The 27013-nt window shown below is 47.2% G+C and overlaps 2 protein-coding genes across 5 annotated transcripts in view; one reads left to right on the plus strand and one right to left on the minus strand.

Moving 5' to 3' along the window:
- Positions 1-683: 683 nt before the first annotated feature.
- Positions 684-13481, plus strand: acp6 (acid phosphatase 6, lysophosphatidic). The gene is made up of 10 exons (XM_035409226.1): positions 684-1553; positions 1835-1963; positions 3929-4059; positions 6133-6212; positions 6876-6963; positions 9832-9964; positions 10234-10334; positions 11517-11609; positions 12423-12588; positions 12906-13481. The coding sequence occupies exons 1-10, from the start codon at positions 1341-1343 to the stop codon at positions 13029-13031; spliced, it is 1260 nt and encodes a 419-aa protein (XP_035265117.1). The 5' UTR covers positions 684-1340; the 3' UTR covers positions 13032-13481.
- Positions 13482-13890: 409 nt separating this feature from the next.
- bcl9 (BCL9 transcription coactivator) overlaps positions 13891-27013 on the minus strand; it is a 123909-nt gene continuing 110786 nt past the window's right edge. For all 4 annotated transcript variants that reach the window (XM_035409223.1, XM_035409224.1, XM_035409225.1 and 1 more), the window contains 6 exons: positions 24625-24735; positions 24049-24235; positions 21819-21918; positions 18967-21151; positions 16966-17247; positions 13891-16464 (listed from right to left, as the gene is read on the minus strand). In XM_035409223.1, the coding sequence (XP_035265114.1) occupies positions 15392-16464; positions 16966-17247; positions 18967-21151; positions 21819-21918; positions 24049-24235; positions 24625-24735 (3938 nt within the window). In that variant the 3' untranslated portion in view covers positions 13891-15391. The remainder of the gene's footprint in view (positions 16465-16965; positions 17248-18966; positions 21152-21818; positions 21919-24048; positions 24236-24624; positions 24736-27013) is intronic.

Consider the following 27013-nt stretch of genomic DNA (forward strand, 5'->3'; position numbering starts at 1 on the left):
TAACACTTTTGATTTGGAGCTACAGCTCTTCCGCACCCCAACTAATAAAAAAGCCCAAATGGCGGACATAGGTGGTCCCAATAGCAAAGTTGTAGAGCATGTTCAGATGCATAGGTCGATGAAGTTGTATGTTGATCTGATGGTGTGGGAGCTATGGCCTTTTACGCATAACCCTTTGTTATAGCGCCACCATCTGGCCGACACAGGTGATTTTTAGTGCCTGAGTAGTGGGGGGCCATAGGAACCCACCTACCAAATTTGGACTTATGGTTTCTGAGCCTCAGACACTTTTAGCGGAGAAAAATAACAATAATAATAATAATAATAATAATAATAATAATAATAATCCTAACAGATACACGAGGGTTCCACCAGCTTCGCTGCTTGGACCCCTAATAATAATCCTAACATATACAAAATGGTTCCACCAGCATCGCTGCTTGGACCCCTAATAATAAAATAAGCATAACTAAGTTCGATTTTGAGGCGCTTTTTTACTGCGCATCACATCGAAGTTCGGTGGTATACCAATCGCACGAGAGGCAATGTGACATCAGTAATGGAGGAAGCTCTTCTAATTTTTCTGGGGTTCTTGGGAAAAGTAGTTCTATTATAGCAGTTTATCAATTATTGAAACTTAAGACGGCATTTTTTCAGACTACAACTCCCAGAAAGCATTCTCGCCTAAACCGGTGTGGCGTTTTCAAAATAGTCCCAAAAAGGGGTTTATCTACTAGGACAAGTTTATGTAATTGCCGCTACCGATAATACGAAACTGTGAGTTCAGTTTAACTTTTCTCTTTTTGCTTACAAACACTTCAATCTCAAATTGTCGCTTTTCCAACAAAGTAACTTTCAAATTTCAGGGATAAAGGTAGCCGGAGATCATATTACACTCTTGGGTAGCTAGCCTTTCTTTTAACATTTACAGCCAGTTAATCAGCTGGCTTGCTAGTTGGCTATGAAAGTCGAATGAATTGATAATTTATATATTTTTTACAAATAGACTTCATGTGTATTCGCCGATTACATATTGTGAAGCTACACTGGGCAACTTTCGTAAACTCTTTCAAGTAAACTAGCTAGTTGCAGGCGCGCGTCAAAGTCATATCCTCATTTTTGTTCCAAACATAACGGGCTAGCTTAGTTAACTGGCTTTTTTGGCAAAATCATCCGCTTTCTGTTGGGGGTCATCGTGGCTAATGGTGTTTGACACACTTCCGTTGACAGTATTTGTATAGCTAGCTAGCTACGTTCGGTAACAATTTTGACATAGTGGAGTTGACTGCTCGCTGAATAGACTCCTTTGAACTGAATCGCGTCCCTTACATTGTTGCCACATGAGGAGTCACTGGATTAGGGTGGGTGTTTTTGGGTCGGCGGCATTAGGGTCCATGTTGTGGTCGGAGAAAAAAACGGTAGCCGTCCCGACGGATTCTGGGAAGTTTTCTGAAAATCATGGTCATCAGTCTCCCTACGAGCTCAAGCTAGTCCAAATCCTGTTCCGGCACGGCGCCCGGACTCCCCTGAAGTCTATACCGGACGTAATGGAGGTAAGAGCTCACATCTCACATCCCATTTCCTATTGAGCACATCTGACAATACTGTTTAAAGAACCCCCCACCCAAAAAAAGAAAAACAACAACAATAATAATCCTTGAGCACTCCTTCAAGATTATTTCCTGGTATGCCATGAGTCTAGCAAAACTCAAAATGTGGCACATCATATTTTGTGAAGACGTCAATCAACATAAACAACAAGAGGACAAAAAAAAAGTCATCGGCAGACAGGCACCTGCATTTATAGTGTGTCTTAGTTTGTTCCATTTTACAGGCGCAGTGGGTCCCCAATCTTCTGAAAGTCCCAGCTCACACTGAGGTGAATTACATAGTTACAGACCTGAGTGGTGGGCCCCGCCCCCCTGCTCCCATGGAGGACAGCTACAGAGCAAGTACCCTTACGGTTAGTGTCAATTCCTTTGCAATGTTCTGTTACCTGCAGCTAGAGATCAAGGCATGAATAGCTAAAAATAGCTGTAGTTAGATTGTTGAATCATTTATGTCTTTTACCTTGACATATTTTCACCACACTGTGTCCACTTGGTTAGCTGGGGTCAGTTATGAGACACTGCTCATAGTTGCTCATTCTGGTGCTAGTCACTTTGAACACGAATGAAAAATCACACACATAGAAATTACCTAGATTTTCATAGGAAGTAATTTGTTTAATATGCAGATTAAACTTCTAGGTATATATTTTGGTATATATGTGGATGCTACCTGGTCTTGGAGGATGCACATAGATTACATCTGCAGCAAGGTACAGCAGTGCATCTATTTTCTTCGAAGGTTAGTTAAATTTTTTAAAATTCATAATACAGAGTATCATGCAGTACAGCTGTCTTTCAGTACAGCTTAAAGTTAGGTTGTCCAGACTTTTAAGAGTATTCTGTAAGATATTAAGTCGAACTCTTCAGTCAGTATTTCAAGCTGCAGACATAAAAAGAATGTTAAGTCTAGCTGATAGTATTTCATCTGACCCTTCCCATGTTTTACTTGGAGAATATCATCTTATGCCTTCTAACAGATGCTACGGGGTCCCACAGGTTAGACTTAACAGGCTGTAGAACTCATTTATTCCTTAGTCTGTCAAGCTACTAAACAAACACATGGGCTCAGGATTGGCCTATGGGCAAGTGCATTTTGTTGGGGAAAGGCTATGTCATTGTGGTAATGGCCTATGGGCAGGTGCAATGTGGGTCAGTGCAATTAAGATGGGTACCCGTGTACATTTTATAATGATGTATTATCAATGAAATGTGCCACAACTGTTTGTATATCGGCTCATGCCTTGATTGGTGGTATCATGCAGGGCTGCCCAACCCTTCTGGAGATCTATCATGCTGTAGGTTTTATGGTGAAATTTGTCTGGTCACATGGTATACCATTTGAAAGTGTTAAAACTCATGAGTCTATCTCTATAAACTATTTTACGGTGCCAGTGTTTTAGGTACAACAGTTCCTTACTTTGTAACGTCGGGTGGCAAAACTAGCTTGGGGGACCTCACCTTCTATGTATTTTGGAAATCCACAGATGACACAGATCACATTATTTTTTATCTATCTATCTATATCTATATATATATAACTTTTTTTGTACATTTTGTCATTATAATCTGGTTGTTGTATATTTTGATAAAGATTGATCCAAGAGGTTGCTCTGCCTATCAACAAATTCAGCAATTTAATTGATAATTGATATCTTTAATAATAATTGCTAAAGCCAATATATTTTTATGTTGGATTAGTGAGTGGTTTTAACTGTTGATGTACTTTTGTTCGTTATACAGGGTGTTTGCAGTTAATACCTCTGGATTACCACATAAACATATTTTACTTGATCCTCACTGCCCACCAAGTGAAAAAAAACATTGTTCACTTACTTTGTAATATGGTGTAGAAAATCAAATACACATACACTGTGTATGAGTATTTAGTTCATTCATTTTTTTTTTAGCTTTTAGGCGGTTTAAAGAGAAATTAATACACTTCTGTGTGCGGTGTGCATTTTTAATCAGCCGATATTGATTCTGCAGTACCCAGCTGTACGAATGGATAACATGTAAAGTGTACACTTTGGAAGTACCCATTTTTGCCATACCTACTAAGCTGGTCTGAAATCATCTGGGTCATGATAGCTGCCGTTAATACATAACTTATTTAGAGATAGTAAATGCATAAACCTTCAACATACTGTTGAAGCACCATAGTAGGTGCAAGCAGGAAACTGACAACGTAGTGCTTGAAGTAACAAGCGAGCTTGATGATATTAGGTGGCCAGTGGATACAAGTCAGTGTAGTCTGGCAGGCTCTTGCTATTGAAAATAGTCTTGTTGAACTTTGACCCTGTCCTTCTGTTTCCCCTCAGGGTGGGACACATCCTGGTCAGCTGACCACAGTGGGCATGCAGCAGCTGTACGATCTGGGAAAGAGAATGAGGAAGAGGTACATCGAGGATGTGCCCTTCCTCGCACCTGAGTTCAACCCTACTGAAGTCTAGTGAGTACAGTTTGTATAGCGCTTTTCAACACACTGAAAGCATTTCCTAAAAGATGATACAAAATAACACCAGCAACAGAAAAGTAAAAATAGTAAGTAATACAAGCCTACAAACTAGTGTAACGAAAAACAACACATTACAATTACGGGATCTAAGTTAGTAGACATCATTTAAAAACAGTGTCTGGATAGTTATTAATGAGCAAAAAGATTTCAGGATTTAAGGTTTTGTAAGCATGGCTAAAAAGATGTATCATGACAACCGATTGACAAGCAGTCACTGTAGTTGCCTCCTGGATTGAAATAATGTGACCCTTATCCCCAACCAAACTGGTGAGATGAAGTTAGAGAACCCCCCCCCCCCCCTCTGATTTCAGACTCCAATCAGTAGCTTCATATTCAACAAAAAAGAAAAGCAAACAAAGCAGATGTGTAACAACCAACTCCTAATCCCTCCTGTTTGATAAATCTGATTCGTCCCACAGTGTCATGAAGCACAAAGCACCACTGACTAGATTTCCCACATAATTGTTTTTGTACATCACAAAGGACAAACCTGCAGAAAAGACCACAAGCCTGCAAACAACTGCGATGGGAAAGTTTAGCCTTCATGGTGCATCACTAGATTCTGTTATCGGTTTCCTTCTAGTGTTGGAGCGGTTGAACTGTGCTTGTGATGTCAATATCTTGATAATGTGAAGTTGTCCAATTTCTTTTTAACTCCTTGCATTTTTTTGATTTTATGAAATTAAAAAAGGTAATTTATTTTTAAAATACTATAATACAATGTCAGCGCATAGAATCTTGTTTCACAGTCAACATTTTAGCAGCAGTTGTGACTCTAAAGCAATGGATTTGAACAATGTTGTTGTCGTCAAGGATACAGGCAATGACGCATTTGTCAGAATTTGATTCAATACAGTGGCAGTGACTAGGAACTATTATGAAATGTAATGGTATTTATTAAATACAGCATCTCGGACTCTTAAGGTATTAAAAGAACTGCCAGTAGTATGGAGTGCTGTCCGTATTTGGACAGTGGCACACTTTTTTGTTTTGGCGCTGTAATCCAGCAGATTGAATTTAAAATGAAAATATGAAAATTCATTTCAGCTGTTTCTTGGCCAGCTATGTGTCTTTGGATCCTTAGGTCATGCCAAAAAAGCTAACAAAAGGTCTAGAGTTGATTCTAAGTGTGGAATCTGCATTTGGAGTCTGTTGCTGTTGTCACAGACCAGCTGGATCCAGTGGCTACACTCGACCTTGGGGATTCTATGCTATCCCTAGGCCACCTATCTGTAACTTAAAAACAAGCAAACACTGCCTCTATGTGAATGCATTAGCGTGGCCATGAATTTTAACTATTTGCAGTGCGATTACCTTGGGGACGCCACAGAGTGAGGTCACTTATCAGTGGCAACAGAGTCCTTGTGTTTCATTGGATTTTTTTGTTCTGGTTTTTGTTTGGTAGTGGTGGCTCCATAGCAACACGGGAGGATTTTCGCTTGCACACGCTGCGCCAGTATGCGTTGAGTCTCATTCCTACCCAGGCGCGAGTGTGCCATTCAAATTATCCACTGTTCAGTGATGTCATCTGGGCTCCACCTAGTCAGTTAAGTCAGTTAAGCTGTTGTCTGTCACCAAATAAGTGTCAGTGTCAGCAAGATGAAACAAGCCGGAATTGAAGATGGCTGCAGTATAGATGACATCACCAGACAGTTGCTGACTTAAAGCAGTTATTGAATGCAAAGGAATTACATCCAAGTACTAAATATGACAACTTTAACATTTTTTAATTTGTTCAGTTACTTTTGGTCCCCTAAAATGGGGGACTGTGTATAAAAAGGGCTGTAATTCCTACACGGATCACCTGGTACAGAGGTAAATAGCTCAAATTAAAGCAAAGTCTGCACTTCTTATTCATATTCTTTGTTTCATTTCAAATCCAATGTGCTGGGGGTACAGAGCCAAAACAGAAACGGTGTCCCTGTCCAAATACGTAAGCACTGTATATTTTTTGTCTTGGGTATCTGCTGATATATATTTAAAAAATGTTTTGTCTGTGTCATTTAGTGTGCGGTCCACCAACATTGTGAGGACAATAGAATCTGCCAAGTGTCTTGTGGCGGGCTTGTTCCACCAGAAGCAGGGAGGTAAGGCTTGCTGCTGTGCACAGGTTAGCACTCGGGTCTCGTATTCCTTCTGTCATTACATTACATTTAATACATTTTAACCACAGGCAGTTCTGGATGGTGACGGGGTTCCAGTGCTGTATTGAAGTATAGTATGTCCATTGCCACAGTATTGTACTTGGTCACACCCCATTTTCCAGAAGATGCATTGAATGCATTGAGTCTGAGTCTAGTGGGTCTGTTGAACCTCGGGTAACAGGCTACAGGTCACACAGGGTAACAATACTGCACACACAATGTAACAGTAAAGGTCACACACACAGTATGCCCGTAAAGATTACACACAGTGTAACAGGGTACAGGTCAATCACAGTGTGACAGTACAGGTTACACACACAGCGTAACAGTACAGGTTTCACATTGTATAACAGGGTATAGGTCACACACACACCGTGTAACGGTACAAGTCCAACAGTGTAACAGTACAGGTCCCACATACAGTGTAACCGTAAAGGTCACAATACACAATCTAACATTACAGGATATACACACAGTGTAACAGTAAAGGTCACAACATACAATCTAACAGTACACGTTACACATGGTGTAACAGGGTACAGGTCACACACAGTGTAAGACAGTACAGGTTACTAGGCCACTAAGATTTGGGTCTCTGCCCTCTAGACATTGTGCCCATCGTTACAACGGAAGCTGAGAGCGAGGTCCTCTACCCCAACTACCATGGCTGCAAGCTTCTCAAATTCTTGAGTGGGTGAGTGACTGCGGGGGGCAAGGCATTATGGGGAATCCAGAGGACTCCCATCATACCCTGCGGTACTGGAGAATCTGGGTGTAACCCTGAGCTGCTTAAGTCTGGCTCTCATTCTAAGTGTTAATGAGATGCACAACACAACATATTGAGTGGAAACACTCAAGTCTGGCCCTTGGGGCCAGTAGTAATGCTGGTTTTCATTGGTCTCCTCTAATCACGGACTGATTTAAACCTGACGCACTAGATGTACATTCATCTTTACCAGATGAATGTAAACTCTGTGACGTCATTGGACTACAAACTATTAGGCAGAAAAGAAAATCTGCAGCAGTACTGAGCCTGAGGGCCAGAATGGAGTATCCCTGATATAGAGTATCTGCCATGGTGGTCTTGTAAGTCACTATTGATAAGTGAGTCAAAAACTATACATAAAGCAAGTGTGTATGTATGCATGCATGGACATGCAAGATGTAAACCTCAACAAGGTGTAAACCACAAGAAGTGCACTTCTCTTGATATACAGTTAAAGGCAAAATATTGGGACAGTGACACATTTTTTGTTGTTTTGGCTCTGTACTCCAGCACTTTGGATTTAAAATAAAACAAAAAATATGAGGTTATAGATCACCGTCTGCTTTAATTAAGAGTATTTACATCCATATTGAGTGATCCATGTAGGAATTTCAGCCCTTTCTATACATAGTCCCCCCATTGTAGTAAAACAAATGTAATTGAATAGTTGGTTGCTTAGCTGTTTCTTGGCCAGCTGTGTGTCTTTACATCATTAGTTCATGCACAAAAGAGTTGATTCTAGATGTGGAATTTGCATTTGGTGTCTGTTGCTGTTGTCTCTCAACATGAGGACCAAATAAGTGTCAATGCCAGTAAAGCAGGCCATCGTGAGGCTGAAAAATCATAGCCAAACATTGGGTGAGTCAAAACCAACAGTTTGACACATTGTTAGAAAGCAAGAATGCACTGGTGATCTCAGCAATAGTAAATGACCTGATAGACCATGGATGACCAATAAATACTTTCAATTGTGAAGAGAAAAACGCTTCTCAACTACCGAACAGATCAGGACACTGTCCAAGATGTAGGCATAGATGTGCCAGAGACTACCATTAAGAGAAGACTACACCAGTATAACCTCAGGGGGTTCCCCACAAGATGCAAACCACTGGTAAGCCTCACGAACAGCCAGGTTAGATTTTGCTATAAGGACATTAAAAACTCCTACTGTAGAGTTCTGGAACAAAGTCTTAAGGATGAATGAAATTAGCATTAACCTGTAACAAAGTGATGGAAAGAGGAAAGTGTGGAGAAGAAAGGAACTGCATAAGATTCAAAGCACCCTCCTCATCTGTGAAACATGGTGGAGGTGGTGTCACGGCTTGGGCACGTATGGCTGCCACTAGAACTGGCTCACTTGTCCTCGTTGATGTGACTGCTGACGGCAGGAGCAGGATGAATTCTGTGTACAGAACTGTTGGCTCAGATCCAACCAAATGCCGCTAAACTCATCGAGCTATTTGAGCGGCGCTTCACCTTGTAGCAGGACAGTGGTGTCTATGGGTCACAGACGTCGAATTCAAAGTCATCAAATGCAAAAGATTTGCAACAAAACGCATATGTGGACTTATTAACTTGTCCATTTATGTTTGCTCCCCTAAAATTGGGGGAAATGTATAAAAAGGGATGTAATTCCTGCACGGACCACCCAGTACGGTTGTAAAGCTGACAATCTGCACTTTACTCTCATATGCAGTTTTATTTTAAATCCAATGTGCTGGAGTACAGAGCCAAATCAACAAGAATTGTGTCACCATCCTAATACTTTTTTCATTCAACTGTATACGCATGCCTGGGGTGGTAAATGTGGTCATTTTAATTCAAAAGCTGATTTTTTTGTGTGTTGTTGCTTTAAAGATGAGTCTGCTGGAATCACAGTTTCTTAAATGGCATGCCATTTTAAAAATGGTGCCAGAGAACACATCCACTTGAGTCAGTGTGCAGAGTAGGAGGATGTGTGTGTATGTATGCAGGTGTGGGTGTCGGGTGTACATGCCAGCTTTCCGCTTTACAACAGACTGAGATGTCTGTGAGGCAGTAAAATGCGCAAAGACATGTATGGATAATTGCATCCATCCAAGTTAGTAAAAAATGTTCAAATGCTGAATGTTCCTTACCAACATCCCTTTTGCCCCAATAACTAGCAGAGGAACAAAACCTCATGTGACTGTGGCTGTGCAGTGCATAGATTAAGGGAAATGTCTCTTAACCTCACATACCTTAGCAGGTGAGGTACTCCTGTAATACGCTGGGTGTGGCTGCTCTTGCACCTTTCAGCAGGTACTGCACCTGCTGTGCCCTGAATGGACAAAGTGGACAACACAAGTCCGTTTCAACAAAGGGAGGGAGGGGAAAGAGAGGGCAAACGGGATGAAAAGATAGATGGTCACTGTCAGAGGAAGGGGGGACAGAAAGCAAGCATTGGCACTCATGAGAGTGTCTTTTGTACAGAACTGCATGGCAATTGCATATTGTGCTCCACTATGACATTGTCTGATATTTGGAAGGCTGCATGTGTGTTTATACAAGGGATACCACACAAATACACAGGTTCCATATAAATTGGCAGAAAAATACTTGGGGCATGAACAAGCACCAGCATTTTACCGGTTCTCTGGAAGTACAGGTCATTTGTCAAAATCAGCTTCCAAATTCTGTTATGCGGTAAGATGGTAGTTCATCTGCTACATCATGGAAAACAAACATCAGTACCTTTTATGTTACTCTGTATGCACAATGTTAAGAAATGTGACACAAGGAACTTTGTCTAAATAATTTCCTTTAACTCTGGGTCAGCCATCGCTGGGCGGAGTCTTTGCAGCTCCCGGACATTGCTAGGGACCTGAAGAAGCTCCAGGGCGCGCTGGGAATCGCTGCGCACCAGCGGCTCGACTTCATCCTGATCCGGGACGACATGGTGGCCAGAGAGGTAACGCTACCGCGAATGCTGCAACATCACAATGACAGGCAGCCCGATATTCCGCTTTGCAGAGGGGCCTAGCTTTTTGGTGATAAAGCTACGCTGACGCACTTTAGAATGGAAATCTGGGGTTTGGGTCCCACATCGGGCAATTCAGGTCTTTCTTGCACAAATACTTTAATCCCATTGATTTGGGAACTCATGAAACCACAGCTTCCAGAAGAATGGCGGTCGATAAACGTGCACGCGTGTGTGCGGTGTTTGTGTTGGGCCCGCAGACGCATGGTTTGCCCTGTCCGCCTGTGCTGAACACCTGGAGGAGTACGGTGGAGCAGAGAGCGGTGGACATGATGTGCCACATCTACGAGCCCAGCAAGAGGTGAGGGGCTAGGCCTGCCCGCAGTGGGGGAGGGGAGCGTCAGGGAGACCCAGTGTCTCCTATCCACAGGGATAAGGAGGTAGGGTAGCTGGGGGAGGACTCCATGGTATAGGGAATCCCATGACTGAAAAGAAGCCTGTTGCATTTGGGGAAGTCTAGACTTGCACTACATGGCCAGAAGTATGTGGACACCCGAACATCACACCCATATGTCCTTGTTGAACATCTCATTCCAAAACCATGGCCAGTAATATGGAGTTGTTCCCTCCTTTGCTGCTATAACAGCCTCCACTCTTCTGGGAAGGCTTTCCAGTTTGGAACATGGCTGCGGCGATTCAATTCCATTCAGCCACAAGAGCATTAGTGAGGTCTGGCACTGAAGTTGAGCGATAAGGCCTGGCTCGCAGTCGGCAATCCAATTCATCCCAAAGGTTTTGGATGGGGTAGAGGTCAGGGCTCTGTGCAGGCCAGTCAAGTTTTTCCACTCCAAACTCGGCAAACCAATTCTTTATGGACCTCGCTTTAGTGCAGGGGGGCATTGGCATGCTGAAAAAGGAAAGGGCCTTCCCCAAACTGTTAACAGAGAATGAATTTCCACTGCTCCAGAGTCCAATGGTAGTGTGCTTTACACCATTCCAGCTGACGCTTGGCATTGCGCATGGTACTCTTAGACTTGCATGTGGCCTCTCAGCCGGGGAAACCCATTTTGCTTCTAGAGGCAATCTGGAAGGCAGTAGTGAGTGTTTCAACCAAGGACAGACTATTTTTATGCACTACGTGCTTCAGCACTCTGCAGTCCCGTCCTGTGAGTTTGTTTGGCCTACCGCTTTGTAGCTGAGCTATTGTTGCTCGTAGATGTTTCCACTTCATAGTAACAGCACTTTAACCGTTAAGTTAACCGGGGCAGCTCTAGTAGTAGAAATTTGACTTGTTGGAAAGGTGGCATCCTATGACACTGCCACATTGAAGGTCACTGAGCTCTTCTGTACGCTAACTCCATTCTACTGCTAACGTTTGTCTATGGAGACTGCGTGACTGTATGTTTGATTTTATGCACCTGTTAGCAATGGGTGGGTCAGAAATGGCCAAAACCACTAATTAGGAGGGGTGTCTACATACTTTTGGCCATGTAGTGTAGTTAGTTTTCTTATTTAACTTTTCAATGACTTATGTTTCCCTTAGGCAAAATCTTCAGCTGTGCGTTGGACGAATACTAAACATTTTGATTGGAAACATGGAGAACAAAGTTCAAGGAGTGTCATCTGATTCTAACAGGTAAGACTCCACAAGGACGACTACCCAGAACATAGTAGAGCATAATAACATTAGCACAATGGGTAGCAATAGTTCATCCACAAGATAGCTTGAAGTGGCAGTTCACCCAAAATGTAAATTAACCCTCCTGTTATGTTGCGGGTCAAATTGACCCTTTTTAAAGTTTGAAAATCTAGGAAAAATACTTAAAATTATTTTTTCAGTATGAAACTTATTCTACTGGCCTTAATTAGTGTAATCAACATTCTAAATGAAAATGGTTCATTTCATGTATTTGCAAAACCCCCCTATATGTTTATATCACCCGGGAACATTTTTGCTGTACCTAAAAAATGAACAGAACAGGAGGGTTAAGTTATTTTTCCACTTACCTAACGTACTGTCTATCCATCCAGATAGTTTGGCTGAGATAGTACTCTGGGTGAGTGGAAACATAACTTAATTTCATTTTTGGGTGAACTGCCCCTTTAATTACTCTTAAAATTTATGCATGCATGTCAAATGAATGAGTAAAAATTAGCATTGGGTTACTTTTATTGCAATACTGGTAATGTTAACAGAACACGTCATCGAAAAGTATATTTCCAGAAATGCTTTAAAATGAAATAATCGATAAAATAATCTGATAAAGGTTGATCCCTGTAGTAGATGTTTTCTGAAGTCCTTGTATTTTCAAATGCATAAAGAAATGAGAAGTATAAAGTCATGGTAGCATTTAATAACCTGACATTGGAGAAACTCCCATGGGACCCTTCCCGTGGGTAAGGTTACCTCTGAATAAAGAAACGGCCACTCGCCTGCATTCGGTCACAGGAAGCTGAACCTGTACTCGGTGCACGACACCACCCTGATGCCCTGCCTGATGGCCCTGGGAATCTTCGACATGAAGTGGCCACCCTACGCCGCCGAGATCACACTGGAGCTCCACCAGCACCGCGTCACCAGGGAGGCCTTCGTCAAGGTGTCTTACATCGGCCAGGTGAGAGGACCCAGTGAGCCAAGGGTCAGGCTACCTTTGGGGGGGGGGCAGGAAGATGAAGCAGCACACCGTTTCAACAGTTGGAAAGTTCATTAACATGTTTCTCAGGCAGTAATGTCTCACCAGTCTGTGGGGGGAGCCAATCCTCAGAAAATGATTTTTACAAACCCTGTGGAGAGGTCTATTTAAGTACAAAGGGTTTTGTGCATTTAAAACAAATGAATAGGTCATTATGGGAGATAACAGCAAATCAAATTGTTACACCTGCATTAGAGATTTGGTCTAATGTTGTGTTTGTGTGCGACCCGTATCAACAGGACAAGCTGATCCCAGGTTGCAGTGGAATCTACTGCTCCCTGAAAGAATTCAAAGAGGCCATGTCAGCCTATTCCATCAATGCCGACAACTACAGGTCACTATGCAACCAGACCTCTGAGGACTGAAGAACTTTCCCACACATTTGCTTTTTATCAACTTGTGACCACATTCAATCTTGGCAGCAATGTGGCCTGTTCTAAACCTCAAGTTCAAGCAAGTTTCTTTTCATTTTTTTAGTTTTCTTACACACAAGTTTGGCAGTTTCTAAAGCTAATTGAAAAATGTTTAAAAATCAAAAAGAAAAACTTGAACATTTCTCCAAGATTGAATCTGGGGCATAGCAATAGATTTGGCTGAGCAAGTTTTATCATGTTAGTTGTGCAGTACATGTTTACTTTGAGTAATAAAATAATGAATTCAAATTTTACTGGAAATAAGGGCTTACTGTGAAATCCCCAGCAGTATACTTTTATTTTGAAAAGCTGCAAAATAGAAATGTTTTCCAGGGACTACACGGTGCTTTGTCAATGTTTGGAAGTAAATTTAATTAAAGATTGACTGTCTCACGCACTGTCTGGCTTTTACAGCTGTGGTTGAGTCACAACACATACAAAGCACAGCAAGGGTTATGACTTCAAACAAGACTAGGAAACCTACTATATGGCTGGACCTAACACACGTGATCTGGCCGACCAATGGTGTAACTTCCTCACTCAGAGTCACTCAGTCAGTCACAGACATTCGCGTTTGTAGGGCTGGCCCCGCTGTTGCCTGAGCCTTATACTTTACAGGGCACCTTTCATACAGTAAAGTAGACTAACGATGAGTTCTGAACAAGCTATTAATACAACACCAAAACTTCCACATTTGTATGTGCGTTAAGGTAGTACGTAGGCAGGGATTTTGGAACGCAGTCAAAAGGTGTGCACCTTCCTTGTATTTCTTGGGTGCGGGACCTGTAAGAAACACACAGCTGCAGAGCGCTTTATACCAAACAATATATTTTATTTGTCTTCAACACCACAGCGCTGGGAAGTGGTTCTGTACCAAAGTCAATGGAGTTACACATGACGAGTTTACACAGGAGGGGGAGGGAGATAACGAAACAAACCCTTTTCTATGTTTTAGTTCTGGTTTCTTTTAGTTTTTTTATTTCATTTATTCATTTTTTTTTAAACAAAATCCTGGTTTTGACCTCCAGAAGCCCAGGTGTTGTCTCACTGCCTTGAACACCTGGAATTATCTTGAGTAACTATACACAGAAAATGTGAAAATAATAATAATAATAATAATGAAGTCATGTTTGTAGACCGTCAAAACCAGGTAAAATGGTAAAAGACTGAACCTGGAACAAGCATAAACCACCAGTTTGAGAACTGAGGACTCCCCCATCCCCCTTGGAAAATGTGGCTGAAGAACCAGAGGACACACTGCATATAGATAATTACGGTTCCTACTTTATCCATAGTGTTTTTCTCTACAATAAAAAAAGAAGAGAGACACCTTTTTATTTATAGTTAATCCATGTTTGTGCTTTTTATAATACTATTATCTGTAATGAGGTCATAGTTTGGTTTGTTATACACTGGAGTTACAAATAAAAAAAGAAAATTGTCCAAGCCCACCTGTGGTAAACAGTACTGTGTGGTGGGGGTGTTGGGGGGGGTACCACCACCTCCCACCCCCTAATGCAAAACAGATGGGAAAACCCATAAAGAAGTCACTGCTAAAATCCCTTTTACAATACAAGTACAGTACACAAATACAAAGAGCATTTTTATCTCTGGAGGGAACAGCTCAGATGAGACGATAACAGACAGCAATAACGTTGCAAACCTGGTGACAAAATGGAGTCTCTTTTTGCGAGTTCACTGCAATTTTTTCGGTTTGTGTATTTTACCCTTTCCTTGATGAATCGTTTTTTGTTTCGTTTTTTTTATTTTACATTTTTTTGTAAAAAAAAGTACAACTACAGACCTCTATTTCCGGTTCGTTTCGGTTCTTGTTTTTTTTCCCCGACGTAGCTTCCGAAGTCCAGACGTGATGGATTTCAAAAATTCTAGGAGCAGTTCTGAGCTAATGACGTAGATTTATTTCCATACATTCAGAAGTTCCTCAAACAAATCCACCCCCGCTCCTCCTCCTCCCTTCGCCCACCCGCCCCGCCCCGCCCCACCCCACCCCACCCCAAAAATGAGAAGATCCGTGAAGAACTCATTCTGGTTTTGTACACATCCCCTTTGGGGTGCGTTTACCAAATCCGCAAAAAACGGGCCATGGTTTTGCTGCCAGAGGGTGAGCAGGAGGGGAATGTGGGGTCGCCACTCCTCACGTTAAGAGCAGGTGTAAGCGACAGCGCTTCTCCTGTAGTCCCCAGCTACACCCGTGCTTGTTAAGGACAAGTCTAGTCATTGTACTCCTCTCTCGATTCTCACACTCGAGCTTGTCGTTTTTTGCGTTCCTTTGTTTGCGAGTTCTCAGCAGCTCAGAACATTAGGTTCCCTGGGTTCGCGGGCCCGGGGTTGAAGCCCATGCCCACGTCGCCGGCCATGCCACGGGGCCTCATCTGCGGCGGCATCATCATAGTCTGCTGGGGGCCGCCCATCCCGTGTAGTGACATCATCATGTTGGGCGAGCCCACGGGCCCCGGGTGGTTGTAAAGTGGGCCCCTCTCTTTGCCCTGCATCATCCCGGGCCCGCCCATCATGCCGGGCTGCCCCGGCGACAGCATCCGGTGCTGAGGTCCCATCATGCCCTGGGGCATGAAGCCCGGCGGGCGCATGCCGTGCTGTCCCGGATTACCCATGGGCATGTCCTGGGGGCCCATGTGCCCGGGGCCCGGCATCGGCAGGCCCATCCTGGGACTCCCCTCCCCCATCATGCCTTGCATCTGGGGGAACCCCGGGGGCTTTCCCCCGCCAGTGTCGCCCCGGGGGAAGTAGGACAGGGTCTGGCTGGGCTTTTCGGACGGGATGATGCGGGACAGGTCGAACTCGGGGATGCCCGAGGCTCCGGGCCGGATGACCTCGTGCAGGTCGGCGTCGTTGAACACGCCGGGCATGTTGCCGAAGGCCTCGGGGCCGCCCGGTCCGCTGGGCTTGCACATGCCCGGCTCGCCGCCCGGGCCGTGGGCCATGCCGCCCAGCCTGCCCATCGGGCCCCCCTCCCCGGGGTACCCCATTCCGTGGGGGAAGCCCCCCTGGGGCCCGGGGCCGTTGTGGGGGAATGGGACCTGCTGGGGGGGCGACTGGCCCGGGGGGAAGCCCTGCTGCCGCTGGGGGAAGCCCATGCGGCCCTGAGGCATCATCTGGGAGCCGGGCATCCCGGGGTCCTGGGACACCGGGGGCATCATCATGCCGTGGGGCAGCATGCCCGGGCCCATAGACCCGGGGTGTGGGGGCATGCCCGGGCCCATGGGGTTGGGCGAGGGCATCTGGTTGGGCATGCCGTGGGAGAGCGGCTGGGAACCCATATTCATGCTCATGGGGCTCAGGGCGTGGCCGGAAGAGTTGGGGCCCATCATGCGGGGGTGGCCCGGGTGGTGATTCACTCCCATTCCTGCAGGGGGCAGAGGAGAGACAAGTTTATATATATAGTTGCAATCTACACACACACACACACACACACACACACACATATATATATATTACAGCACTTTGTATGCTTAGTCCCGAACATTATGATGCTTTGAAATGATGGGCTATGTATGAAAAGTGTTGTTATTTCTACATTATGAAGCCAAAATGTATTAAAACACCCTTTAATAACAGCTGAGAATCTTCACCTTAACCACATATAAATTGAGTACAAATCCAAAATTATGGAGTACAGAGTTAACTAAAGAAAATGGGGAAGAAAATACAGCTCTGTACCAGACATTATGGCGCTCACTGTATCTATATATAATATGAGGTTGAAGTGCAGACTGTAAGCTTAAATTTGAGGGTAACATCTATATTGTGTGAACCATGTAGGAACTGCAGGGGACCAAAAGCATGTACATTTGCGCACGTGCACACGCGCACACACACACACACACACACACACACTCCATCCTACCAGGCATATTGTTATTCATAGGTAGGTTCGGAGACCGGGCAGGCGGCGAGTCGTCGTCAGAGCTGGCGACAGTCTTGATGGCGTCGTGGTAGAGGGGCGTCGAGCTTGGCATGGCGAACTTCGACATTCGGGACATCATGATGGAGAGGGGATTCTGGGATAGCGTGGGCTCAGGGGGCAGGGCGTAGGGGCTGCCTGTTGAGAGACCCGCTGACAGGTTCATGGAACCGGGCTGGCCAGAGGAGTTACTAGAGGGGGGTGCTGAGGGGGGACCGTTCCCACCTGGGGGATGGAGAGGGAGAGAGGGACAGACCAAGAAAGAGAAAGAGAGAGAGACATGTCACTCATGTTCTAAATCTGACCAGACACCTGTTCCTATTAGACAAGCATGTGGGCGAAATCACGGGAAGCTCAATACACTCGTGCAAGTCTGAGCCTTTTATTGGCTGTTCCAGCTTACCACCTACTTACGCGTCAGCCCCCTCAAAAAAGCCAGGCGGGTACCATTTTCCATCAGCCGTCAATAGACAACTCATTAGAAAAGGAGGTTGAGGGCCACCAAAGTGATCTGAACTATCATAAATCAAATAATAAACTATTATTATTTGAACTAAACAAATAATATTTATATAAACACTGGTGCTCAAAGCAGGGGAGTTTATTATGTTTCAAGTTTCATAGCAGCATTAGTTAAATGGCTTTCTTTGCGAGTATGAACCCGCCTGAACGGCAAATGAAGATAACTTCTCAAATCTGTGATACGCCCCAATGCGTCATTAGAAGTAAAATATGTATACATCTCAATACAAATATCAGATATAGAAATACTTAAAGTGATGCTTGTAAAAGGCAATTGGACAATCAGCAGGAGGCGCCATTACACTGCCATGGAACTAGAAATCAGTCATGAGCGCAGAAAGTGGCCGTCGACTCTCACTGCAAAGGAGCAGGAGATTCCGGAATAATTAGGAATACTGAAATGGGAGACAGACTGAGCCTTTTCCCGTATGGGCAGGAGCGCCGTGATGACATGCAATCCCGTGGCTAAACCCCCCATGACATCACTTTTGTCCCCTCCGATAGCATTGCAGCTGCAGGCACCAAACTGTGTCAAATTATGGTTGCTTCTCTTGGGTTTTGCTGAACAATGTTGTGCTATCTGACTTATAAAGACTGAAAATGAACAATTTTCCCCATGTGCTATCATGCTGGAATATACCGCATACTCAGTATTCCTAATTGACAGTGAACCTATGCAGTCAAAAACCTGAAATCATGCACAGCTAAATTAATGGCAATTTTGTTTGGGGCATGAAAAACATTGGTGGTTGATAAAGTATCAACTAATGCTACATTGCAGCATCAGCTGCAGTCATTAGCATGCAACAGCACATACTCCTGCACCCACTTCTGCAAACTGCTCAGTTTGGGTAGGCATGTCTGTGGGGGAACAAATACAACTACGACTGAGCTTTTCCAGTGCTTAACGGTCCTTAATACAGTGAGGCAAAGCAAATAACGGGAACACTGTGACAGAAGTGTGCATATCTCCACTAGCATGTGCTAGTGCTATTCAATCATACATTTTAGATGCAATTTAAAAGAGCCGTGTGCTTTCATCTCTCTGTTTAGGTGAATTGAACTGCTGAAAAGCTGAAAACATTCATGGGGAAGATACAGTTGGCTGTCTTACATTGCATGTCAAACAATAGATACAAGTATAAATTGTAGTTCTCTCGAACAACCACTGTAATGTTAAATCGCTACTTGAAGGAAGACATCAGCTAAGATTAGGTGGCTAAGTAGTTAGCTAGCCTTCTAATTGATAAGCCACCAGGATTCCACAGATCCCCTCGAATTGAACCAATTTAAACAGCCTGCAGAAAGAAACTACATCAGGAGCCTTCTCTCTCTCTCTCACATAATTTTGCATTTGACTACAATAGCATCCCGTGATGGAGATTAGCGCATAGCAGGGAGGAGCCGGTGGCAGTTGCGTACCTTGCTCGACGCCGCCCATCATGTTGGGCGAGGTCATGCTGAGGGGGGGCTTGCTGTTCTGGGGAATCCCAGGGCTCTGCATGGGGGGCTTGGGGGAGGAGGTCCAGCCGGGGGAGGGGGCGGGGAGAGAGGGGGACTTGAGGTGGACAGGGGAGGCGCCAGCCGACCCCATCATGGGCGGGGACTTGATGGAGGCGGCGGCGGCGGCGGCGGCTGCGGCGGAGGGCCCGGTGAGGATGCCGGCTAGCTGGGACGGCGTCTGGGGGGACTTGAGGTTCCCGGAGGGGGAGCCCAGCATGGGCGACTGCACCTGCCGCAGCGTGGGCGACTTGAGCGGGTTGACGTTGGGCGAGCTGACGGGACCCGGCTGCACGCTCAAGTCCGAGGGCTTGCGCCCCAGGCCCCTCTGGCCCCCTTGGGGCCCCGGGCCCAGGCCTCCGGAATTCAGAGGGGGCTGCTGATTGGGAGGTAGAGGCGGCAGGTGGCTGAGCCGCCCGTTGCCGCCCATGTTAGTTCTTTGATCGGGGCCGAAAGGCTGCTCGCCCCGGGGGCCCCTCATGTTCCCGGGCCCCTGAGGCCCGTGGGGCATCCCCGGGAACTGCCTGTTAGGCCCCATGTTGAAGTCCCCTGGCTGCGGCTGGTCGGGGAACGGGGGCCCCTGCAGCATCTTCTGCTGGGGCCCCATGTTTTCGGGCGGGGGCCCCATGTTCTCCGGCGGAGGACCCCCTCCTCCTCCGCCCTGCCTCATCTTCATGATCTCCTCGGGGCTCAGGTTCATGGGCGGCTCTCGCATCTTCCCTCCCATCATCGGCGGGCCGGGCCCCATGCTCAAGTGCATGTCCTTCATGTTCCCGGGGCCCATGCCGAATTCCCCCATGTCCCGCCCCAACCCCTTCACAAACTCCATGCGGGAGGGGCTCATGGGGCCCTCCCCCCCGGGCATACGGGGGTCCATGCATCTTTGGTTTCCCATCATCCTGCTCATCTCCATCACCATGCCGGGGGGGAGACCCATGGGCTGCTTGTCCCCCATGCTCTGCTGGAACATGGCTTCCTGCACCGCCTGCGGATTGGGGAACCTCTCCCCTCGCCCGCCGGGGCCCCCGAACACCCCCTGCCCCGGGGGAAAGCCTCGCCCATCCCCCATCTTGGGCATGTCGTCCGGCCAGGCCAGGCCCGGCCGGGACATGGGGTTGGGGCCGGGGTCCATGTCGGGGTTCATCATGGGGAACCCCGGCATCCTCTGCATGTGGTGGGGCGGGTGCATGCCCCGGGGGCCCATGCTCATCTGCTCGGGGAAGGGCTCAGGCCCCCCGGGGCCCCACACCTCGCCGGGGTTCATTTGGTACGGAGGAGGGGGCCCGCGCATGAGGCCCCGGGGCCCGTGCTGGTGCAGCATCATGTCGGACAGGGGCCGGTGCTGGAGCTGCTCCTGCTTCCGCTTCTTCTCCTCGTAGAACTCCTGCTGCAGCTTCAGCCAGGCCATCTGCTCCGGGGTCATGTGATCCCCAGGCTCCGCCCCCGGCCCGGGGGGTGGGGGCCCCAGCTCGTCCGGGGAGAAGGGCATGTCCCTGTGGCCGGGGGGGCCGAAGGGGGGCCCGTCGGGCCGGGGCCCGGGGCTGGGCTTGCCCAGGCTCTGAGACTGGGCCATCATGGCCTGCAGGGGCCCCTGGTCGGGCTTCTTGGGGCCCTCCATCATGCCGGGGTTGGGGGGCAGGGGCGGGGGCGTGTCCTTGTCGTCGGGGAAGAGCATGCGCTGGATGTCGCGCAGCGTCTGCAGGGAGCGCTCGCGGTGCTCCAGCTGCTCCTGCGACAGGCCCTCGGGGTTGTCCCCCATGCTGGACATGATCTCGTTGGCCAGCTGCTGGTGGTGCTGGGCCGTCATCTTGGCGTCCGCCCCCTTGGGGAGCCCCTCCAGGGAGGGGAAGGCGGGCTGCTGGGGGCCCGGGGTGCCGGAGGGCGGGCCGCCGTCCTGAGGCGTGGCAGTGTTCCGGGGGCTGCTGCCCTTGGAGTCGACGCCCGCCGCCGAGGCCCCGTCCTGGGGCAGGCCGCCCAGCTTGGGCCCCTGCGTCGGCGGGGCTTTGGAGGCCTGGTGGTTCTGGTCTGGGGGGTGGGCCTGCTGCTGCTGCTGCTGCTGGGGGGGCCCGGCTTTCGGATCGCTCCGGAGGGACCCCACCTGATTGTTCTGCGATAGAAAGCACGAGAGGAAGAAAAGCAAGTTGGAAAGAGATACACGGGAGAGAAAGAAGGGACAAATGAGGGAGAAAGAAAAAGAGAGAAAGAAGGAGAGAGCAAAGAAGCGAGAGGGACAGAGATAGAATTTTTTTTTAGAAGGTGGTCGTTTCCATCAACGAGCACAGCATTACCTGCACACGTTAAATATTTAGCGGCTGGGACAAACAGCTGCTGTATGGAGCACACTGCCTGACACCTTGAGTTCTCCATTGTGCTGTGCATTAATTGTCCTCATTAATTTTGGGCTCCATTAAGAGAAGCTGCATCAGGGGAGCACTTTGGCTATTAGACTCCTGGTGCGGTGGCTTAGTGCACCGAGTTACCGAGCGATCGCTTAATAAAGATAAACAGACGTGCGGTTCGTTTCTTCACTCCGTTCTGCAGAGTCTGGATAATTCTGAGAGCAAGTGAGATTGTTCACACTGTTCCCACGTATGTGTGTGTGTGTGTGTGCGCGCGTGTACGCACGTGTCCATCTGTCTCATTTGTCAGTTTAAGTGTGTGTCCTTCTCTGCCTGTGGATTTGTCTGTGTCCGTTTTCATTTGTACTGTACATACTGTACCTACGGGTGTGTGTGTGTGTGTGTGTGTCACACATGCATCTGGTCGGGCCTCACCACAGGGAGGTGGGGCTTGTCAGCCTTGCTGTGGGAGATGTTCTTCATGTGGTAGGCGATGATGGTGTCGGCGTGGCCTGTGATGACCGCGTCCGCAGCCCTGGGGTGGGGGTGGGGGGGGGGGGGAGCAGACAGAAGAGCACGTGAGTGGGGGGGTGGGAGGGGAAGGAAGGAAGTGTGGGCCACAGAGGAAACGGGACAGGGGAAAAGTCTCATTTAACCGTAAACAAACAGCACTTAATAACCCACACAGCAAGATGTTGACCCACAGTTAAACACGAAAACAAACAAAAAAAAAAAAACCTCATGCGTCCCTCGCTGAACACCCCACTGTTGCTAATGGGCCGGTAATATGTGCCTTCCATGCTAACTGTGGGAGTGTTGTGGGTTAGCTGTAAGGTAACTGGACTGTCGTCCCGTAGTCTCTGGCCCGAAACCACAGGCGGTACACAGGTGGCACCGCATGCGCGGGACAACGATACTGAACCCAAAGCTCACACGAGTGCACCGCACGGTGACCTCGCTTACACAGGACAGCCGATGGCAAAAACACAGCGTCGCCGTTAGAGTTCAGGGGTCAGGGATGGGGCAGCGTTCCGCGGGGTGTGTGAGAGACGGCTGAAAGGGGCCTTTCCCCATGCAGCTGACAGGACGAGAGATTTAAACTGCAGGGTCGAGTAGGTTTTTTTTTTTTTTTAAACCCGGATTTGGATTTGTGTTAGGCGAGCGGCCTCTCGCTCCCTCCCACTCCGTGTTTAGTCATAATGCTCACTGGCTCAGTAAATATCGCAATCAGGCCGCCTCCCCCCAATTCTGCAGGAGACCCCGAGGGCCCGCTGTGGCTGAGCGGTCCAAAGCACAGTGACTTTTATTGTCACTTCTCACGCAGAGCACTCTCTTCCTCAAACGGCAGAAAAAGACAGAGCTGGAATTTCGCGGTAACGAGGATGACGAGCTGGATTTCCACCGCGGCTCGTGCGCGTCTTCGTCTGCTGCAGCACGTTATAGCCGAGCGGCACAAGACTTTACAAGCTCGCGCATTTGAATACATAATCTTCATACAAAATGACACCCTTCCTGTGAGGTGACAACAGTGGGGCTGGAATATTTTGCAGGTGGGGACTCAGTCTGTCTGCCTATCAGTGCAGGAGATGTTAAGCAGGTAATCAACTAGGGAGTGTTCGCAGGTCAACAGAACACAACAGAAAGGGTGTCTCCTTACTGACCTACAGGTGAATTAACTCTTTTGGGTATTCCAAATATTTTTAGGGAAACGTTCTTCATTGTGCGGATTTACAATGAGCAAATGAAGGCAAATCACTGCGTAAACCCAATGAATGTGTTCCTGTTTCTCCATTTTGTCAAGACTAGACTCAAACAAGGCTCTGCTGCCAACCAACGAGAGCAAAACTCTTTCGGGGTCAACCAATCACAAGACCGGCAGGAAGCTGGAGGGAGGCATCGGTACGGGAGTGGAGGAGCTCAACTGCATCGGGCAGAGAGGCCGTAACTTCAGACACGTCGCCCCCTAGGCACAACAGGCGGGGTGGGTGTGGGCAGACGGGTGGGCAGGCGGGCACATGGCGTCCTGTCCCTCAGGTTCGGGGGGTTCTTGTGTAAGAGGGGTCAGATGCCTCCCTCCCCCCTTCCCCCTCACTCACAGGCAGCCGTCTCTGTCACTGCCCCACTGCACTCCAACACGTTGGTTCTCCTCATTTACTTTGTTCAGGGACGGCACGCATACGAGGGGGCGGGGCTGCGGGTGGCACCACCAATGGGCTGAGACCTGATGGGCAACACTTTCACACAGGCTGGAAGCGTCGCGTTCCTCAGGCTGGGGGCTTTCGCAAGGAACGTGATCTACAACGGCCTGCCAATCTGAATGAAAGCTACAACGTGCGCTCAATAAACACGTCCTCCAAGCTGTGTCATCGGAATGTTCTGGTGGCTATACGAGTGATCTGCAAATGCTAACATCTGTAGACCTACAATAAGCACATGCAAAATGCACAGACATACAAATGAACTCAAAGAACCCAAACACAAGCCACATGACAGACAGACAGTCAGAAAGGCAGACAGACAAACAGGCAGACATACAGACAAACAGGCAGATAGACAGACATGCAGACATACAGACAGACAAACAGGCAGACATACAGACAGACAGACAGTCAGAGAGAGACAGGGCAGTTTTGCTGACACACAGAGGCCTGTCATTCCTCCTTACTTGTTGGCCATCTCTGTGGTGAAGACGTAAACAACTTTCGAGGGAGGCTTCTGGCTGCTGGCCGGCTCGGAGACGGCGTTCTGCCCCCCTGCGGCATTGTGGGAAGGCGTGGATGATCGGCTGAGCCCGGCGCCGGGGGGAGGGAGGGAGCTGGAGTCCTGGGGCTTCACGTCACTGGAGTTACAGTCTGAGAGAGAGGAAGACGCTCACTACACAAAGTACTGGGGTGCACACAGCTCAGTCCCCTACACTGGGGTACACAAAGCCCAGTCCCCATCATGAATCTGATTTCCTCGCGGAAACACTCGATTTGCAGGAGTGTGACATTCATTTGCACTTTCACTTGTGCACTGATACTGGAGGCACCGCACTGCTCTTTGATATATAATAGAGAATAAAATAAATCACAGGCCTTAACCGTTTCCTCAGATGTATCATCCACGCGCATGCTATCGTCACTACTCTGATGCCGCTGGATGCAGACAGGGTGGTAATGGACTGAACAGCGGTGCTCCACCCTTCATTTTAGGCGAGATTAGCCGAGGAGAGCAGAGCGCGCTGGCAGACGGAACTCACTGAAGAAGCGCGGGTCGTCCTCCTCGCTCTCGCCCCCGGAGCACCAGTCCGTCCCGCTGTAAGGCTGCCGTCGCTCGGCGACGCACATCCGCTTGGCACGGCTGCCCGCTTCTGAATGAGGGAGACAGTCGCCCGGGGGGAGGGGGGGGGATTTGGGCACAACTGAGCTTAAGCATACTCGCGTCAGTATCTAGCAGTCGCCCTGGGCACAGGCACAACAGCCTCGGTAACACAGGGAGGCGTGGTCACAGTCAAATCACAACCCTTCCCGGTGAACGGATGGCTAATACAAGGAGAGTGGAAACCTGCGGCATTCTGAGAGATGCAGAAACTCAAAAGACACCACAACAAGACCAGGTCAAAACCTAGCATATGGCTGGACCCAACACACTTCATCCGGCCGACCAATGGCGTAACTTCATAACTCGGCCGACCAATGGTGTAACTTCATCACTCACTCAGTCACTCGCGTTTATAGGGCTGGCCTGCTGTTGCGGTCCAACCAAAAAGTAGGCTGAAGCAATTTAATAACTACAGTCACCTCTCGTTGAGCCTCTCACTGACTGGCTGGCTCACATGTACGCATGCAGCGCTGAAAACTAGCACGCAGTGCTAAGCAGCATTAGTCCAGTTCCCCGGCCCGTACTTCTACATCAGCTTCCCAGACGAGACAACCGTTTTTCAGGGACCGCACAATCTCCGGTGCTTTCTCTTTTATCCTTGCCTTCAGAGTACAAAAAGCTCTGAGTCTGAGGCACAGATCCAAGATTATGGTCGTTAAAATGATTAAATATTTATACTGTACTAAGTGGCTGCATGTCTTACACTGATCCATGAGATGCTGGCATCCATTATGAATCATGATGCAAGGCCAGTTTATAGTCCAGCGACACACTGTGGCTGCGACTGACAATATGTGATATGGACGTAACTGGGTGCAGCAACATTTGGCTTAAACTTTGCGCGACTGTCACCCTGTGGTTGCTGAGGATGTCATGTGGACAAAAACTGATGGTCACATGAATTGGCATTAGCTAATGTAATTGTAAACACATATTAATTAAAAATACAATAAGCATGAAATTTAGTTAGTTAAATTCATTAACTGATGTATTCGTTACATGATTATTTATACATTTTGCAAAACATAGGATAAACCTATTAGTTAATTAACAAATGCATGAACTGTATTAAATGAATTGGCATTAACTAAGGTAGTTGTCAACATGAATTAATGATGTACAAATACATTAACAAAGCTATACAAATTCAGTAGTCAGTTAACAACTACATTAGTTAATGCCAATTCATGTGACCTTATGGTAAAGTGCTACCCATAAAATATATTGAACTTTGACCCTGTCACTGCTTACGTTGTTAGGGCAACCTTTGTCTCACACAGGGAAGCCTTTGGCTCAAGCTGTCAACTTGTAAGGCGCTAGTTAGCACATTAGCTAACTGTTACAATGGACGCCGATAAACTATTTGTGGAGAAACTTATTAGTGTGGTCATGAGGTGCTTGTGTATATGCCCAAGACCGCACTGCCAGCAAGGATTCTCTTAACCGAAAGCAAGTCAGAATCTGCTGCCGATTTAAACACTTCTTATAAGTACAAAGACTTTTAAATAATGTTAGCCGCCATCTTGAATGAACATCCTGTTTGGCTAACAAGTCAACAGACTAGCTGGTGATTATAATTATAATAATTATGATTATTATGATTATTATGATTAATAATAATAACAACAATGTAAATCCACCAATTGATTCTAAGCTAGACTGTGCTGAAAATGAGACACAATCCAACATGGAAAACAGCTGGTTTTCTATGTTACAAGTTACCAATGTTAATAGTCTGTATTGTCAATGGTTACAGTGACACATTTATAGACAGCTACTATGCATGTATGTAAACATGCACCATGCTCTAGTGTTTTCAAGAGCCACTGCATGACTGCCTGCAATATCGTTCATTACAGGTGGCAAAAGATAAACCAGGTTTTGAGGTGAGACCCTCACAAAAGGGTGGCCATTTTAGAGTGAATTTGATTTGGGGGGGGGGGGGGGGGATTATGACTACAGATCAGGGTGGCATTGCCGAGTACCAAAAGGGCTCTTGGATGCACAGCCGTATCCATTCGCTGCTCATCACTGCAACCCCGATGACAGGAACATAAACCCCCATCCCATCCCCCAGGGGCTGTCTGGTTAACCACACACCACCTACCAATTAAGCATTCTCCTGATAATTAAAAGAGCTGCTCCAGATCTGCCCACCCGCTCAGCTCACAGTCAAGAGTTTCCCCGCCTGTCTGCCCGCCTCTTCCCCAGCAGACAGATATGCTCAAGGAATGAGCATACAGGCACAAGGGATGCACACGCACACA

This window comes from Anguilla anguilla, chromosome 3, assembly GCF_013347855.1.
Source record: "Anguilla anguilla isolate fAngAng1 chromosome 3, fAngAng1.pri, whole genome shotgun sequence".
NCBI classification, from domain to species: domain Eukaryota; kingdom Metazoa; phylum Chordata; class Actinopteri; order Anguilliformes; family Anguillidae; genus Anguilla; species Anguilla anguilla.

Coding starts and splice junctions, on each gene's coding strand:
- acp6 (XM_035409226.1), top strand. CDS start 1,341: ATGAGGAGTCACTGGATTAGGGTGGGTGTTTTTGGGTCGGCGGCATTA. Junction 4,060..6,132: donor TTCAACCCTACTGAAGTCTA/GTGAGTACAGTT, acceptor TGTGTCATTTAG/TGTGCGGTCCACCAACATTG. Junction 9,965..10,233: donor ACGACATGGTGGCCAGAGAG/GTAACGCTACCG, acceptor TTGGGCCCGCAG/ACGCATGGTTTGCCCTGTCC.